At 40.5% G+C, this 19706-nt stretch overlaps 1 protein-coding gene across 2 annotated transcripts in view; it reads left to right on the top strand.

Moving 5' to 3' along the window:
* The window catches only part of timm17a (translocase of inner mitochondrial membrane 17 homolog A (yeast)), a 109706-nt gene that overhangs the window by 36350 nt on the left and 53650 nt on the right, over positions 1 to 19706 (top strand). For both annotated transcript variants that reach the window (XM_053227062.1, XM_026935609.3), the window contains exons 4-6: positions 7974 to 8123; positions 14616 to 14738; positions 14848 to 15029. In XM_053227062.1, coding sequence (XP_053083037.1) covers positions 7974 to 8123; positions 14616 to 14738; positions 14848 to 15029 — 455 coding nt within the window. The remainder of the gene's footprint in view (positions 1 to 7973; positions 8124 to 14615; positions 14739 to 14847; positions 15030 to 19706) is intronic.

Here is a 19706-nt window from a genome sequence, read left to right as displayed (position 1 = left end):
CTTGCTGTGCCTAGCAGTAGTCCCTGGTTTTCACCCTGCCTGCTAGTTCCAAAGCCTAACAAAAGCTATCGGTTCTGCACAGATTATGGGAAAGTCAATGCTGTAACTAAAGGCTGCTGTAGACTCTTTTCCCCATCCAAGAATGGAAGATTGTGTTGACTGAGGCAAGATGCGGTTTGTTACAAAACTGGATCTTCTAAAAAGAAGTGCACCAGCTACATTTGAGCATCTAATGACTCTGGTCCTAGGTGATGTAGATAATTGCGAAGCCTACGATGTGGTTGTTTTTACAGATACTTGGGATAGCCATATTTGTGCCTTAGATCGTGGGTTTGCTTGCCTCCAGACAGCATCTCTTAATCTAAACCTTGCAAAATGTGACTTTGGTCATGCTGCAGTAACCTACCTTGGTAAACAAGTTGGACAGTGTGCTGTTTGCCCACTTGATCCTAAGGTTAAGTCCATTGCCACTTTTCTTGCACCCAAGACCAAAAGACAGCTTTGACACTTTCTTGGGATGGCTGGGTATTACAGGAGTTTTTATATGAATTTCTCAGATGATATGTTGCCTCTCAAAAATTTCCTCCATAATTCAGTTTCTTTTGTGTGGTCTTCTAGCTGTAAGGCTACTTTTGAGGTTGTTAAGATGCTTTTATGTAGTGCACCTGTTCTTTCTGCTCCAGATTTCAAGAAACCCTTCAGACTTGAAGTAGACGCCGGTGGTGCTGGTGCCAGTGCTGTGCTGATTCAGGAAGACACTTAAGGCATAGAACATCCTGTTAGCTTCTTCTCTCATAAGTTTACCTGTTGTCAGGTGAACTACAGCACTATTGAGAAGGAAGTCGTGGCCCTTTTGCTTGCCCTACAACATTTTACACCATTCATGTGTCTATGTTGGTGGGATGGGTGTCTCTTGTCTGCTTGTCTTTCAGGCTCAGCACTCTGCAACATGTCTTGTTCCTGCTTCTGGTTTGCCATTATAAGATCACAACTTTTATGCCTTGCTCTTGCTGGATGTGTAAACCTCTTTAGTCTAAATCCCCACGCAGATCATTGCCTTTGACTTGTCCAGTGTGAACTTTGCTGCGTGAACTGATTTCTTCTGTGTGTGACCATCTCCCTGTTGTTGAACTCAGTTGTGCTTTGCCCCTTTGGATTTGGTTGTTTAATTTGTGTATATTTTGTAAGTAGCACACACGAATAACCACCTTTTTGTACTGTAAATAGTACACTGTAAATTGTTTTAGTAGGAAGTCGGCATCGTTTATGTTTAATCCATTTTCTCTTGGTTTTGTGTTACCTAGGGAGTGAGGGAAGGAATTGTATTTTTTGGAGTTTTTTTTTTGTCAGGTTAGTTAGTTCACTTTGTATATAGTTAGAGAGAACTTTGCTTTTTATTTTGGCCTGTTCAGTTTCTGAAGCTTAAACCACTTTGTGAAAAAAGAGAAAATAAAATACAAAGCAAATGCAATCTTGGTCTCACCACTCTTTTCTTTCTTTGTGTGTTGCGGCCCGACCTAGATTGACTCATAACATGGAGTGTGTTGTGTGGGGTGCATAGATGTCTGATTTAACAAAGGTTGAATCGTGTCCCTTTTCTTGGGTAAAGTTAGTTTCATATTCCTCCTGACCTGCCAGGAGTGAGTTGCAGTAGTCCAGTATTCACAAGATAACAAGGAATTGAACAAGAACCCGAGCAACCACTGTGTTTAGAAATGGCTGGATCCTCCTGATGTAAAGGAGAATCCTGCATCTGTTTACCAATGCATACAAAATGTATGTAGTGCACAAATGGCATGCCAAACTATTATAAGTCTATATTTACAGCATTTTGCAGACACCCTTGTCCAGAGCAAAGGAAGAGTTTTGAGGTGTCCATCAAAACCATATCAGACTAGATAAATAGATGAGGGTCTGAGTGAGGGTCTAAGCTAAAATCCTGTTATAGGGAAGTTAGATGTTCGTACAGCAAGATAAGGAAACGCACAATCGAGATTTTTGTAAAATTAAATAAATGATACCTCATGACCAAGGACATGAATTAAGTCTTCAGTGACTCAGCTGTTTGGACAGCCATGGGAAGTTAATTACATCACCTGGGTGCCAGTACAGAGAAGAGTTTTGATGCATGTCTTCCTTGTACCTTGAGGTAAGGTGGGCCCTGAAAAACTTATGCTTAGAGGCTCAAAGGGAACGCAGAGCAGAGTGTGAGAAATACCTTTAAGTAGGTGGGGGCTGGTCTTGTTTGGCTTTGTAGACAAACATCTGTTCTTTAAATCTGATGTGGGCAGAGGCCAGTGGAGGGGGAGTGGCACTGGGGTGATGTGAGAGAACTTGGGGAGATTGAAAATAGCTGCAGTCTCACAGCTGCATTCTGAATCAGTTTCAAGGATCTGATGGCACTCAAGGGAAGACCTGCCAGGAGTGAGTTGTAGTAGTCCAATAGTCACAAGATAACAAGGAATTGAACAAGCACCTGAGCGCGACCACTGTGGTTAGAAATGGCTGGATTCTCCTGATGTGAAGGAGAAACTTGCATGACCAAGTCAGGTTACCAATGCATACATTTTGAGTGTGACATCCAAAGGAGAACCACACCTGTTTAATCAAGTCCTCCTGATCTGAAATTAGTAGAACTTTTTCTTCATGTATACTCTGATTGTCTTTTACGGTGTCACTAAAATGGTAGGAACCATCAGCAAAAAGGAAAAGTGGGAAAAATTTGACATTACCAACCTCCTAATTTCAATCGGAGCTTGCTGCATAGAAGCTGTTGGAGTGCAAGGCACTCCTACAAAGTACTGCCAACACATGCAAAATTATTAGCTAAATTTTTCAGTTGAAATAATTAGAATAACATTAAATCTCCAGGGCCTCCTAAAACACCACACACCATCTACAACCACTATTTGGGCATATTTAAACTCGTATTCATAATGAACATGTCATGTAACTTTATATAATTATAGTAATTATTAATAATTAATACTGATAGAGGAAAAGAAAATTTCATATCAAAAATTGCCTGTTAATTCCATGTTATTATATTTTATGCAAGGATGACAATGTTGCTCCAAAACAAGTTGGACAATATTATGCACATCTATAGATTATACTATACCTCGTAGTTTGGGTACTTGAACTCTCTCAGAGGTTTGAAGTTTTAAGTCCCCCCCTTTCTATTTTTTCTCTAATGCACACACAGACACACAGACACCCATACAATTGTGATAAATAATTTACTCACTGTTTATTCTTGTCTTGTGATTGTTGTTTCCAGTCTGTGGTTCTGTAATTCAGTTTCTGTGCTTTAGTTACTGTTGTTAATGGCTTACATTACCTCCTTCATTACTCAGTGACTACTTGCTGTTTTTTGTTCTGGGGGGAAAAAAAAACAGCCTTGCTTTTTTCAGGTTGGAGCAGTTGTAGATTCATTCCATGTTGTAGGTTTGAACAAAATTTGTTCAAGCACAGGGGCCCCAACACCCTAGATCCAGCCTTGGTCACATCAGACGAAAATTCTAACTGCCTTCTTCCACATACATGAGCTCACCAATGCACATGGTTAGTGTCACACTGATTGACATAGGAATGAGTAACACCATCCTTCCCACCAAGAGCGCATGGCCAATTTTGCTCTCTTGGACTCCCAGCTGTGGGTGGCTGTGACGTTATTGGGATGTGAACTTGTGATCTCCCAATGATAGGGCGAATGCTTTTCTGTTATGCCACTTGGGAGCTCACTGTAGACAGATGATAGGGATAAATTCACATATTTAAAATATATCTTTTGAATCCATTTATTTCTGTGAAGCTGCTTTGTGACAATGTCCATTGTTAAAAGCGCTATGCAAATAAAATTGAATTGAATTGAAATGATCCCGTCATAGCCCATTATAGAAAATTTTTAGGAAGTAATATATTGAGTGTGTTGAACATTGACTCATAGAAAGATTATGCATTTTATACGTTATGACAGTGTGAAGGTTGAAGAATGCTTTAACTGCTTAAACAGTAGTCTGAAAATACAGGAAAATTAGACATTTTATACAACATATTATAGATGCTTTTAAGGATGAAGAAGACTAGAACGAAGTTATACCATTTTAGGAAGTCCTGTTCCACAATAGTCCATGTTTTAGAAAAAGAATAAGATGAGCGGGTGCCCTCTACAGGTGTAGTAGTATTTGCACTCATTTAATGTGGAATGCTGAATTCCACATTAGAAGCTGTGAATAAGAAACCAATTTGATGTGGGCAATTTTATAAGGTTTTTAAGCAGACCAAGTATGCTTGTGTATGTAAGTGTTTTTCATAAAAATTTTGCATATATAATTTGGTGCTCTATATAATGCTGTATCCTCTTATTTCTTCTTCTATTAAACAAAGTACATTATATCCCTGGTCATTTATAGTTTCATATCCAAAAAGCACTTTATATGTAAATGATCTAATGTATAGAAGTCCTGGCAATTCAAAGGTGCCCTGAGTGTCTTTTCCGGTGTCACTAAAATGGTAGGACCCTTAAGCAAAAATGAAAAGTGTTTGACATTACCAACCTCCTAAGTTCAATCGGATCGTGCTACATTTAGCTACTTTTTTTCAGCTGGAAAGAATTAAAATATCTGACTGGGAATTTGGTATGATCTCCTGTTAATTTGGTAATTTGATTTGTAGAACAAACATTGAGATTTTCTGCATTTTTGTTTAGCTTGGGGAACAGACGCAGTCTCAGTGTAGTGGAACCTTATCAACCTTGCTTATGGCCACAAGGTTGCCATTACTCATTTGATTACTTCGAAGGCATTGTTATGGTTGATCAGTATATTAACAACCAATATATGTCTTGTTTGGTATGTGTGTTTGTTGAATGATTTCCTGAAAGATGAGAGTATGGAAATTTAGATGGAAAGTCATTATATGCAAGTGTTAATACACTGCCTGGCCAAAAAAAAGGTTGCTGTTTGGGTTTAAATAAGCAAATACTTAAGAGCCTATGATTGGATCATTACTGCAGAGATTAATATGTTTCAGCTGGCAACAATTCTTTTAACCTTAACTGATGCAGTGTGCAGCTTATCATTTCTTAAACAACCATGGCAGATTACTTTTCCCATGGTCGGTGAAAAGATGTTACTGAAGGGGGAAATTGTTGGCCTGCATCAAGCAAAGAAAACAACTAAGGAGATTGCTGAAATCACTGAAACTGGGTTATGAAATGTCCAGTGCATTATTAAAGCCTGGAAGGATAGTGGTGAACTGTCAACTTTACAGCAGAAATGTAGTCGGGAAAAAAATCTTGAATGATCGTGATCGGAGATCTTTAAAACACTTGGTGATGTCACATTATAAAAAAATCGACAGGAGAACTCACGGCTATGTTTAATAGTGAAAGTAAGAGCATTTCCACACGCACAGTGTGATGAGAACTTACAGGATTTGGACTAAACAGCTGTGTGGCCACAAGAAAGCCATTTGTTAGTAAGGCTAATCGGAAAAAATGACTTCAATTTGCTAGGGAGCATAAAGACTGGACTGTGGAGCAATGGAAAAAGGTCATGTGGTCTGATAGTCAGATTTACCCTATTCCAAAGCAATGGGCGTGTCAGGGTAAGAAGGGAAATGCATGAAGTGATTCACCCGTCATGCATAGTGCCTACTGTACAAGCCTCTGTAGGCAGTGTTATGATCTGGGATTGCATCAACTGGTCAGGTCTAGGCTCAGCCTCATTGTGTGGCAATAAAATGAAGTCAGCTGAGCACCTGAATGTACTGAATCACCAGCTTATCCCATCAATGGACTTTTTCTTCCCTGACGGCACAGGCATATTCCAGGATGAAAATGCTAAGTTTCATCAGGCTTAACATGTGAAAGAGTCGTTCAGGGAGCATGAGGAATCATTTTCACACATGAATTGGCCACCACAGAGTCCTGACCTTAACCCCATTGAAAGTCTTTGGGATGTGCTGGAGAAGAGTTTACGGAGTGGTTAGACTCTCCTGTCCTCAATGCAAGATCTCAGCCAAAAATTAATGCAACTCTGGATGGAAATAAATGTTGTGAAGTTGCATAAGATTGTTGAAACAATGCCAGGACAAATGCGTGTCGTAATAAAAGCTAAATGCAGTGCAACAAAATATTAGATTGTGTGACTTTTTTTTTTGGCCAGGCAGTGTATTTGGAATATATAGTTTGATACACACTTTATGAAAAGTGTGAAACCACATGACTGCAGAAACAATGGACTAATTAATGTCATAAGCAGAGAATATGGCTTACACCCCACCCTAAGACACCGCACCCTAAGACAGTGCTTGATTGGAGGAAACAGTTTGTGGTTGGACTAGCCTGAAAGGGTTAAAAACCCTATGACACCACAAGTCAAGCCATCCATTAGGAGTCATCCATGAAGAGTTACAGGAGTTCAAGTCAACCAAGAGCTTCAGAAGTTCTCATCCTACACCATCACAAGGAGATCACTCTTGCTCTGAGACTCCGCAGTAAGACTGGTTCCTGTAAAGCCTCCGACTCCAGCCTTTCTATCACTGTGAACCACCTGCTCTTCTGCAACCCGCCTACAAGACTCCGCCGGGTATGCCTCCGCCAGGTATCATCCTGATTGGCTTCTTGAGACGCTACTCAAAAGCCAACCAGCCCCATGGTGAATCCACATCGCCAAGAAACCCCTCCAGACAACGAAGCAATGAGGGAATCCCATCCAAAGAGACAATGTAAATGCAAGTTACAGTACCTCCAGATTCTCACTGAACTGATGCTTTTAATAAAGTTTAAAGCCCTTCTAAAGAATGACAAGAAGGTTAGATTGATAAATTGATGGTTCATTCAGGTCATGGTCTGAGAAACAGTATACAGTGCTAGAAACTTGAGATTTCATTCATTCTCTGTTCAAAACCCTTTGTTGGGTGCGTGCATGTGTGTTAGATTAGTTTCTGTGTATTAGAATAGTTTAATAAAGTCTCGTCTGATTTAAAGGCAAGTGTCTTGTGTCCCTGTGCTTATAATTTACTGCCTTAAACTGCCACTCTTGTTACTGTGCTCTTAATGTAGTGTTTTCACTATGTTTAGGATATATTGCTGGTGGCCACAGAGGTAATATCCCATTCAGAATTAATAAATACACTAATTTCAACTTATTGCTGGACGAATAGTCGATTAGTCATTGCAATATTAAGTTTGCAAAATTTCTCCCTCTGAGCTGATCTGCTATTTTCCCCCTGCGTATTTTGGTGGAGGATGTGGGCAGTTCAATCTAAATTGTAAAACTCTACACTGAGCTATACTACAGGAAATGAGAACATCACCTTCCAGAATGCGATGTATACCGCCTTAAAAGGCTAGACTTGCCCTTAAATGTAGCACAATTATCTATATAGCCCAAACTGTTTACAAAGCACTTGGACATCCAGTTCAGCGAACATAACCTGCTGTAAGCTACATTGCCACACCACACTGGGATGGGGCCAGAGCATACTATGGCCTTGGCTTTGTGACTAGGCTGCCAAGTTGTCACCCATTTGCCCCACTGCATAAAGCCTGAGTTGTGGGGTCACTGTGTTTGCTTAAGGCTCACAGAACTTCCTCGACTGAATCTTTGCTCCTCTTACTGGTCATCTCTAACATCTGGATGAGCATCTCTAATGTTACATTATTCTCCATCAGAATGAATATTTGACTAAACTCCTTACAAGTGAACTATTACTAATGACAGAAGAAGAATACATTAACATCTTGCATGCAATACACTGAATAAAATCAAAATTGGCCATGTTGAAATATTGAGTATATTACAGTTATTGTCACTTCCAGAATTTGGAAATTCCTAACAGCCTGTCTTTTTGTTATAGTTTTATAGAAATTACTTTAGTGCCTGGAAAATTGGCAGATGTTTCTGTTGAGCACATTAAAATATGCTTAATTATATTGTTAACGCGCTGACTGTTTTTTCTTTCAGATGTATGAAAACTTTGTGGAGGAAGTGGACGCTGTGGATAATGGGATTTCTCAGTATGATGGAGAGGCACGTTATACTGTTAGCAGCACTCTTAGTGCTCGTGTCAGTCATCTTAACCCATGGTGGAACAGTGACTGCCAGGACACAGAGGTTAGCAAGGAAAATGGAAATTCTTTTTCACTTTTCTTTGTTCATTGTTAAGTTGATTAAAGATGTTAAAACAGTACATAGTTAATAGTACATAGTTAACAGTACATAGATTAAACCTGCTGTCTGATATGAGTCTACTCGATTTCCACAATAACCCAGCATTAGTCTATTGTTTTAACTATAAACATATTGTTTCCCTGAACTCATATAGACAGTTATGATATAGAAATGCTAGAAAATTAAGGAAAGACCATGCAACACTGTGACATTGACCAAGGAATTCAAATTATAGTTTGTTTGAATATTTCTATTAAGGTCTATCCTAGCTTCCAAACAGCTTTAATAGAGAAACAGTATTATTTCCAAAGTATGGGTTTCTTGTGAAAACATTGGTAGCTGTATATTTTAGATTAACTGTTTGTGGAGTTAATCTAAAATAGAGAGGGGGCACCCTTTCATTAATAAATACATGTTTTACACCAGATACATGTTACACCAGTGAGGATCTGCCAGTTCAATTTCTTTCAGGCTGATCGCTGCATGATGTGGCTGCAAAGAGAAGGCTCACATCTCTGTCAGATTGTCGCTCACAGTGATGTCTCTCTCATTTTCACAACAGTGTGTTTGTCTTTCTTTTTCATGCAATTTACTTTCACTTTCAACTTTGTGCAAGGCTGGAACTTTGTGAGTTTTAATTCCAGCTTAACTGCACCAGGATTAAGCTGCAAACTGCATACTGTATATGCATGAAGACAAACTTGGCACACTGCATTGGCAGTCATTGGGTCAGAGTGGGTCCATGACCAAACAATCTGCAAAATGCATTCATGAGGACAACTCTTCTAAAGGCTGCATTGCCGTTCATTCAGAGTGCACAAAGACAAGCTTTAAAGGCTTTAGCCGCATTCCTCTCGCACTTGCTACAAATGAAAACAACTCATAAGACGTGTCTGGGCAAGAAAATATAGTTTTGTTTGCTGTTGTAAACTGTTTTATAGCAATTAGTATTCTTTTAGACAAAGGAATTCCTGTTCACCCCCACAAATCACCATTCTCTGTCTTTAGTCTTTCTCTATCTTTGCATGTGATTTCACTCTCTGCTTACTAACTGTGGAGCTTGGAAGCTGACAAAAGTATTGAATATGAATTTTGTATATATATTTTAATTACATAGATGTCACATTAAATAAACTAAAAAAAATCTGTATTTAATCAATTCACATTTACATCTTGCTGGGGGTAAGATTTCAGATTTTTTTTAAATCAGAACCCTAAGGTTTAAAATTTTAAGATTTTCAAAATTCAACTCTCAAAAATAAAGATTTTATATAAATTAGGTCAAAGGTGAATCATTCTGGTGAAACACTTTCAGAGTGGCAGCATTTAGCCAATCACAGTGAACTGCAAAGTGAAATAAAGAGTTGTGGAGTGAAGTAAAAAAAAGCATTTATGTAACTCAAACAGCTGATTTTATAAACTGATATTAAGCATTGGATGCTTAGTATATGCTCAGTGTAAACATTTAGGTGACATTCTAGCTGGTTAGGTGACACTACAGTTAGCATGCTAGTAAATGCTAGCAGCTAACATGCTAATCTCCAGTAATGGAAGGCTACAGAATTGTGGAGTTCAGATTTCTACGTTATTTAACACACCTGATTCTAATTCCCAAGACCTTTGTGGACAGAATTTGGTATGTTAGAAGAGGATAAACAGAAATCTCTAGAATATTACACTGAACATTGAGTAGTTAACATTACTGTAGACCATCGGTTCCCAACGGGGGGGTCCCGGCCCACAAGGGGGCCTCAGCGAGCTCTGTGGGGGGTCGCGTCATATTTTGAAAAATGTTGAGCAGTGAGCATTAAGGAGAACGATCAAATTACATTAGCTAATTTTATCCATGATCCCCTGACTGACCAAAAAATGGACAAATTTGTAATTCGTCCTCCACAAAAACGACCGAGTCCCACTGATTCGCCTACAGCAGCTGACAGTAATGACCAAGGCATACTGGACCCAGGTGAGGAAGCTCCGACCAATTCGGGTCGCAATGCTAGCAATACTGGAAACACGAAATGCAGGAAATACCAAGATAGTTACCTGAGCTATGGTTTTATTTCATTTTCTCGTAGCAAAGAGTCCCTGTCCCAGCCACAGTGCATTATCTGCGCCAAAGTCCTTGCTAACGAATGCATGAGGCCGTCCAAACTAATAAGACATTTGCAGACAACTCATCCCCATTACCGCGACAAGCCCAGGGCATTTTTTGAGTGCAAGGCAAATGAATTGAGACACTCCCAAAATGAAATGAGGGAAGTCACAGCTATTGACAAGAAACTTTTAAAAATATCATATACAGTTGCTGAAAAAATCGCCAAAGCAAAGAAAGGGCATACAATTGCAGAAACTTTGATTTTGCCATGCGCAACAGAGATTGTCAAGGAATTATTTGGAGAGGATAAGTCAAAACAATTGGCTAACTGACGTGAGGTGGCTGTCCAGAGGGCGGGTGCTGATGCGTCTGTTCAGCCTGAGGGAGGAGTTGCGTGACTTTCTTGCGGACAAGAGACCAGACTTTGCAGAGTTTTTGGACGATGACAAATGGCTCGCTCAACTCAGCTACCTTTCAGACATATTCAGTGAAATGAACAAGCTTAACAGAGCAATGCAAGGTGCAAACATAAACACTGTGGTGCAGCATGTACGAGTAGAGGCTTTCAAAAGAAAACTACACATGTGGAAAACCCATGTCTCCTCCGGAATCAGTGACATGTTTGAGCACACCCATGCATTTATTGCAGACAGACACTTGAATTTTAAAATCATTCAACGTCAAATAACAGTGCACCTGTCAAAGGTCCTGGAGAAATTTGATAGTTATTTCCCAGCTCTAACTGAGGAGCAGGCAGCTGATTTTCTGTGGATCAGAAACCCCTTCACTGAGAACATTGAAGCAAAGCTTACAGCTACTCTGCCATCAAGACTTCTGGAAGAGCTTATAGAAATAATGCCAGCCTGAAAGCCCATTTCAGTGAGGTTGCATTGGAATCATTCTGGTCTGAAATTGCAGAAGAACACCCAGTCTGTCACACAGCTGCAATGAAGGTGCTGATTCCCTTTAGCACCACCTACCTTTGTGAAGCTGGGTTTTCAACCATGACAGCCCTTAAAACCAAATACAGGGCCAGACTGACCCTTGAGGATGATATGCGTCTTGCCCTGTCAAAGATCTCTCCACGCATTGACCAAATTATTACTCACTGCCAGCAGCAATCCTCACACTGATTGATAAAGCCTCACAAATAACATGCAAGTATTGAGGTGCCAGACAGCAGTCATTTTGTAATAGCCTATATTCATTCTTTTTTTCCTACACACCAGTGTGAATACTGATATTTTTGTTATTGCATTTCAAATAGGGCCAATTTATAGGCTACTCCTAGGCTTACGTTTTTAAATTACAAATGGCCTACTGATGTTTTTGTTATTGTATTTTCAATATTATATATAGGCTATTATTTGTGCATAAACATATCTGGTTATAGTAATAAACATACCGTTTGTTTGAAAACAACATTTTTTGTCATCCTTGCTGCAAGCTTACAAGAGCGATAATATCATTTAAATGTGAAGGGGGGCCCTAAAATATTTTCTTGGGAAAAAGGGGGTCTCAGACAAAAAAGGTTGGGAACCACTGCTGTAGACAACTAGCTATTTGAATAGCACATTAAAGCTTTAGAGCGTGTGTCAACGCTCTCTCTCTCTTGCTCTCTCTCTTTCTCTCTCTTAGGTAAGTAGGTAACTAGTGTTTCTCTGTTTTCTTGTGTTTCAGTAAATCCCATTTTATAATGTTAATTCCTTTTTGCCGTTAGAATAACCGCCACTCTTCTAAAAAGGTTTTCCATTAGATTTTGGAACGTGGCTCTGGGGATTTGTGCCCATTCACAAGATCATTAGTGAGGTTGGGCACTGATGTCAGCGAGGAGGCCTGGTGCAGTCAGTGTTCAAATTCTTCAACACCAACCTTGACAAACCATGTCTTCATGGACCTCGCTTTTTGCACAGGTGCATTGTCATGCTGGAACAGGTTTGGGCCCCTTAGTTCCAGTAAAGGGGAAATCTAGTTACAGTGAAGGGGAAAGCTACAGCATACAAAAACATTCTAGAAAATTGTGTGCTTCCAGTTTTGTGGCAACAGGTTGGGGGCCCACATATGGATGTGATGATCAGGTGTCCACATACTTTTGGCTATATAGTGTAAGTTGTGCTAACAAACTATTGCTACAAAGTTTGAGGAACACAATTATATAGGATGTATTTGTAAACTGTAATGCTACAGCATACCTCCACTGGAACCAAGGGGCCTAGCCCAAACAGGTTCCAACATGACAATGCCCCTGTGCACAAAGCATGTTCCATGAACACTTGGTTTGCTGGAGTGGAAGACCTTGAGTGGTCTGCAAGATCCATGAAGACATGGTGTGCCAAGGTTGGAGTGGAAGAACTTGTGTTGCCTGCAAAAAACCCTGATCTAAACTCCACTTAACACCTTTGGTATGAACTGGAATTCCAACTTTGTGCCAGGCCTCCTCGGCCAACATCAGTGCCTGACCTCATTAATGCTCTTGTGGCTGATTGGGCAAAATTCCCATAGCCATATAAATCTGGAATGGCATGCTCTAAAAGCACATATTGGTGTGATGGTCAGGTGTCCACAAACCTTTGGCCTTATGTACGTATATCTTCTTCTTTTTTTTTCTTTTTTTTTTTTCCCAAATTCAGGGGTCTCCCTTGATTTTTCAGAGCCAGGTCATCCTTAGAAAACAATTAATGTTGCAATACCATAACTACAGGTGTTGTAAATGTACTAACACTATCCTCTGTTGCAGGCCGTCAGGTATTTCCTCATTTCCATTAATGGCCGCCTAATCCTTCTTATAAACTCTCACATTTCCCCAGATGGTTTCTTTCTATTGTTATATCTGTGTCAGCTTGGTGGTTACTACTACATAACTGCCCAGATGTTTCTAGTTGTAACCTGCCCAGAAATGTTTATAGCCCATCATGAACTGTTCACATACTGTTAACCTTGAGTTGACCTGGGAATTTAAGAAACAACCCTGGACTGCAAAGGATAAACAAACTTCAACCACCCTGGACCCGCACTACATTGGAAAACCCACTGTGGGTTGCATTGAGCAGCGGCTTAATGGTTTAGGCACTGGGTTACTGAAGAGAAGCTTGGGTGTTCAAGCCACAGCATTGTCAAGCTGCACCTGTTGGGCACTTGAGCAAGGCCCTTAACCACATCTGCTCCACATCCTTATCATGGCTGACGCTGCACTCTGACCCCAGCTTCCTAGCAAGCTGGGATATGTGAAAAAACTGAATTTCATTGGCTCTGTACTCATACTCTGCACAATGACAATAAAAAAAAAATTTAATCTAATTTCAAGTTGGTGTGCTGAGAGTTCCATTCAGCTTCACCCTCAGACCAAGGGGGATGTAGGTACCATGCATCCACAGGTAGGGAGCGCCCTTTCACTAAAGTACTATGAAACCGTAGAACAAATACATCGAGAACCGTTGTTTGTTTTCTCTCAGGATGATTGCTGCCCAATGTGGCCACTAAAAGAGAAGTCTAACATCTCTCTCAACGAAGCTAGGACAGCACACATCTCTGACATTTTCATATTGGTGGAAAATCTAAATTTCTCTCAGCAGCAATGTGTGTTTGACTTTCTTTTTTATGCAAGTTACTTTTGTTTTCAATGCCATTGGAAGGTCGGCCCTCCACAAGTTACAAATGCCAATTGACCTGCACCTGCAATATGAAAACAAATGCTGTGAATTGCACCGCCGTTCATTCAGAGAGGATCCATGAACAATCTATCCGCAAAATGCACACACAAGGATTGGTTGTTTGCTATTAGCTGTTGTCTTCCTGTTCTTCTTACCAGGAGGCATGGTCATGCATCAAACATGGTAATATATTTCCATGAGTTCACATGGACACACAAGCTCTAGGGCCCACACACACTGACACTCTCCCTCTCTCTCCCCCACATACACACACAACTCCTTTCCTTGTGGCTGTTCCTACTTAGAATTAGGTTTTCTTAGTTACGTAATTAACTACTGTTTCTATATTTTCCTGTATTTCAATAAATCCCATTTTATTGAACATTTAATGGTTTATGGTTTTTACTTTGATACTGTAAGAAGCTAAACTATTCGGTACTAATCATTTTATTATTATTATTTCTATTCGTCTGCACTGTGGTTTTACAATTTTTTAAAATAAAGTTTGTAATTTTAAATCTATAATAAATATTTAAAATTCAACAATATAAAAGGGGATATTTTATTAGACTGATTTAATTAAATTTACAGTCAAGGTACCTGCATTTCTGGTGCTTCCTTTCCACTACAATTGTTACTTAAAACAAAATAAATGTTACTGAAAATATTTTTTGTTTCATTGTATAGGAGGGTTTTAACAAAGCCATTGCACTGGTGGGAGTGGAATTCTTAGACCGTTTGCACTACTATCAAAATGCATGGCTCCCAGCACGAAGGGTAGTGGAGGCTGCTATTCGGACTAGGCATCAGGTAACCAAGATTTGCAATAATTATATTCAACATGTGATGTTCAGTGAACATGTAAAGAATTGTAATCTTGCAGGTCATGCTTATGCTTAAGACAATTGTTCATACTTAGGTGGATGCCAGTGGAGAGATAGTTTTGTTGGTTCAAGGTGGGTGCCCTTGGAAAGAACATCTCTTCTCCCTGGAAAAAGAACTTAAACTGGATATCTCAATCAAGTTTGTGCTCTATCCAGACCAAAATGGGCAATGGAGAATCCAGTGTGTGCCAGCAGGACTCAACACATTCCACAACAGGTGAAGCTCAATTCTTTGAAGTTGTTGGATTTTGGTATTGTTAGGGTTCAAAAGGTTAGATGTTGCCAATTGCATGTGCATTTTATAGCTTTTAAAGAAGTATGCTAAATCATTTAAATATATTCTGAGCAGTCACCTGGATATTTGTCCAGCCAGTTTAAAGATAGTTTTATATAATCTGTCATGTAATGCGAGTGGAGATGGATGCAAGTGCAGTATAAAGCGTTTATTGAAAGGCAGGCAGTCAAATCCAAGAACAAAGAGCAAACACATAGTGAAAAACAGGCACAGGGTCAGGCGATCAGCAAACAGGCATAACTAGGCAAAACTAACACGAGAATCAAGAAACAGGTGAGAAGTCAAAAACCGGCGTGAACACAAAACATAACTGCTAGGTAGAGTCAGGCAGCGAAACACTGAACAATACTGCGTGATGAACAAAGACACACGGGGGGTTTAAATAAAGAATAATCAAGGGGGAAACTAGGAACAGGTGAGACATGACACATGAAGGTGTATCCAATGACAAGACAGAGAAGGAGACAAGACATGAATGAAAACAAAACACATATGTTAACCCAGAAGAGTGTGCCGTTGTGCTACCGGTAGCTTAAACGTGCTGAGCGCTCGGATACTCAGCGCAAGGGGGAAATGCCTGACAAAAACTAGTAACATCTTTATATTACTGAAATAATATGGCCAAACAGACAAGTCTGTTGCCAAATACAACAACGATAATAATAATAATAATAATAATAATAATAATAATAATAATAATAATAATTGTGTAGCTCTTTAGTTTAAAATTTCAAAGTGCTTTACATATAAATGATTGTATATCATCAGAGTAAGCAACCATCAGCTTCAGGTTTGCAAATTGCTTGTGAAAGGGGCTGTATGGAAGTATTTTCCAGACTATTTTCAAAACTAATTGCAAATTGTATTTGCAATTGTGTTTTCTATTTGTACACACACAAATTTTGATATTTTTACTGTTTGAATTTTTGTATACACAGAGATACAGTGTCTGCCAAATTTCAGATGCAAAATATGCATAACATCAGCCCAGATACACAAATATCCCAAAGACTCTTTATCTGATTCACCTGCTGCTCCGATTCACCTCGGTAGCAGGGGTGGAGACAGGATAGAAATGAAAATAAAAACACACATGGCAACATAAAGACACAGTGTGGAAGCACACGCTGTCGCCCTGCCGGTTGCTTAAGCGCTCTGAGTGTTTTTGCACTTGGCATTCTGCATGAGGGGGAAATACCTGACAGAAGAGCGGTTCTCTCTAAGCGCCAACAGAAGCTCTCCTGTGGTGGTCCCACCCCTCTGGGCAAAATGTTCACCAAGACCCAAGGTCCCAAGGTAGGCATTGTTTTACTGTGCCAGAGGAGCTGGGAAGCAGACATTGGGCATTTTGGCGGGAAGCAGGCGGTGGGTCAATGACAGGCTGGCCGGGGTCAGATGGCGGGGCTGGGACATGTTTGTCGGTGTCAGGTGTCAGGACCAAGCTTGGGAGGCCGGTTTGTCATTCTCAGGCTTGAGCACGACGTGGGAGGCCGGCTCCTTCGTCTCAGGCGTGAGCATGGTGTGGGAGGCCATCTCATCGGTCTCATGCAGGAACAAGGCTTGGGTGGCCGCCTTATCAATCTCAGGCATTAGCAGGATGTGGGAGTCCACACCATCGACCTCTGGCAGGAGCAGGACTTGGAAGGCCACGGCGTCGGACTCTGGCAGGAGCAGGACTTGAGAGGCCATGCCGTCAGACTCTGGCAGGAGCAGGACTTGGGAGGCCGCACCATCGGCCTCAAGCTGGAGCAGAACTTGGGAGGCTGTGCCGTCGGCCTCTGGCAGGAACCTGGTGTGTGAAGCCGCCCTTTGGCCTCAGGCTTGAGCTCTGGAAGCGAGGCCGCCACGTTGGCCTCTGACTGGAGCTCGGCAGGGAAGACCACCTCGTTAGTCTCAGGCTGGAGCTCTGTAGGTGAGGCCGCCATGTTGGCCTCTAGCTGGAGCTTGGCGAGGGATACCACCTCGTTGGTCTTAGGCTGGAGCTCTTAAGGTGAGGCCGTCACATTAGCCTCTGGCTGGGGCTTGCCAAGGGGAGTCCACCTTGTTGGTCTCTGTAGGGTGCTCTGTAGGTGAGGCCACCACACAGGCCTCTAGCCGGAGCTTTGCAAGGAAGGCCGTCCTGTCAGCCTCTGGAGGGAGCTCCGCTGGAGACTTCCTTTCCTCATAGTCTCCAGCCTTCCTCTCCTCATAGTAGATAGAGAACGGCTAAATGGGTTCCTTCCAAAAAAATTTTCTAGATCAGAGTTAAGGTCGCTCTTCTTGTGACTACTTCTGCCTGACACTTGCCAATCAGTGTTGTGGGTGGGCGTATACTATGGGGTGTGTTTGTATTTGGAAGTGACACCAGTCACAGTCAACGGCCAAGAAGGAAAATATATTGAACAGACGATTGTGTTTTAATGGCATTTCAGTTCAACTTCTTCATCTTATCAAATCCTCAATACAATAGTCAGCATTAAAGGAAGAACCACCACGCCTGATGATAGGAGGAGTGGATGTCTTAAATCACAAGTGCAGCAATAAACATGTTAGAAAAACTTTACATTATGTGAGCAGTGTTGCGACAAAATCTGAGGTTTTATGATGACAGACTCCGTCATTATCTTTTGCATAATGTCTGGTCTGTACACAACCATCTTGTAATACCAGCTAAGGTTAAAGAGATTCATAGTAAAATCCTTCATAATTTTTAGACTTGCAATTTATTCTTTATTAATTCTTTATTCTTTATTATTACTCTAAATTTATAGGAATCCAAACGGAATGTTCTTTCTGTGGCTCTGAAGATGAATCGGTGCCTCATGTATTTTTTAGATGTCCCTATTCAACTTCATTCTGGACTGAGATCTTGCTACTTATTTTTACCTCATTCAATAACTTATTCAATGTCAAAGAAGAAATGGTTCTGTTGCTATTCAGTAACACTGGTTCTATCCTTTTGCACAATGTTGTTAAAATCTTGTGCTTGTTGGGCAAATATCACATCCACAAATCCAGAGTGACAGCTAATTTTACTTTATCATGGTTGGAGATATGAGGTTTTGCTGGTTCCTTTTGTAAATTACAAAGAAACAAACAAAAAAAAAACATTAAAACATCTCAGGCTTTAAATTATTATATTTTTATAGCATCCGTTATAAATGGAGACACTAGATTAGGTTAGAGTTTAAAAAGAGAACAGAGAAAGAGTTTAAAAAAAAAACCTTGTGATCCCTCTGTCAGGTATTTCCCCCTCACACTGAGTGCCAGAGTGCTCCCTGGTTGACAGGACTTTGTTTACTTTTATGTGTGTTTCGTTTTGGTTCATGTCCTGTCTCCTCCCATTGTCGTTGGTCGTCTCCCCTATGTGTCATCATCATTCTCACCTGTTTAAGTTTTCCCTTTAATTAGTTTTTTTTATGTAAACCCCCGTTTGTCTTTGTCCTTAGTGCGCAACATTGTTTCAGTGTTTGCCGCCTGAACATTACCAAGCCGTTTGTCCAGTGTTTCTCATTTCGGTTTTTTGACTTCTTGCCTGTTTCTTTGTTTCTCATGTTTGTTTTGCCTAGTTTGCTCAGTTTGTACATCGCCTTGGGCAGCAGATATGCACATGCAGCTTGACAGACAGACAAAAGAGATTATTAGGTGAGATAAGAGCACACAATTGCTTAAAAGGGTATTTAACAACTATGACAGTATAACTAAAACAGAAAGCCAGAAGGTAACACATGGATGAGGGTACCCTGGGATGTAAAGCCAGTCCACTGTAAACAAATTTGTAGCTTGGCCACATAAGAGGAAAATGTGTATATGTTCCATTATGAAGGTTATTACCTATTCATTACATCATGTGTTCATCTACTTTCCTCTGTCTTTATCTCTGCCCCATATACAGTGTCTGGTTACATTCACCAATGTTGATTTACATATTTGACTGTCACCATGTTATCTGTACAGATCAGGATGTGGTGGTATCTCAGCACTGGTAGTAAGAACCTGAGGTCTAGCCAGTCCCTTAATTGCAAAATTGAATCCAGGGAGCCCAGATTCCTCCCAATGACCTGTCCAGCTTTCCTTATTAGTTTCTTTAGTCTGCTGGCATCTCCTGCTCCAGCATACTGCTACATAAAAGATGTAAGATGTAAAAGGTGCCCATGACAACTGACTGGTAGGACATACATTCAAAGACTGTTGCATACATTCAAAGATCTGAGCTTCTTCAAAAAGTAGAGTCTGCTTTGTCTCTTCATGTAGACTGCCTCAGTATTACATGTCCAGTCCAGTCCGTTGTCTATGTGTACCCCAGGGTACTTGTAGGATTCCACCAGTTCCACATACTCCCCAAGGATAAAGAAGGGAGTCACTGGGGTCTTGGATCTTCTAAAGACCACCACTATCTCCTTTGTCTTGTCTATGTTGTTCCTTCCAAATCACTCAACGAAGTAGATGACATGTCCTCCAGTTGTACTTAAAATCTAAGGTGTACAGTGTGAACAAGAAAGGAGATAAGAACTGTTCCTTGTGGAACACCATCTTGTTTGACACACAGTTCCTCAACTGCACAAACTGGGGTCTAGTTGTCAGGTAATCAGTGATCCAGGAAAACTGCAAAAGTCAAAG

This window comes from Pangasianodon hypophthalmus, chromosome 20, assembly GCF_027358585.1.
Source record: "Pangasianodon hypophthalmus isolate fPanHyp1 chromosome 20, fPanHyp1.pri, whole genome shotgun sequence".
NCBI lineage: Eukaryota > Metazoa > Chordata > Actinopteri > Siluriformes > Pangasiidae > Pangasianodon > Pangasianodon hypophthalmus.
This window is presented reverse-complemented; position numbering and strand designations above follow the sequence as displayed.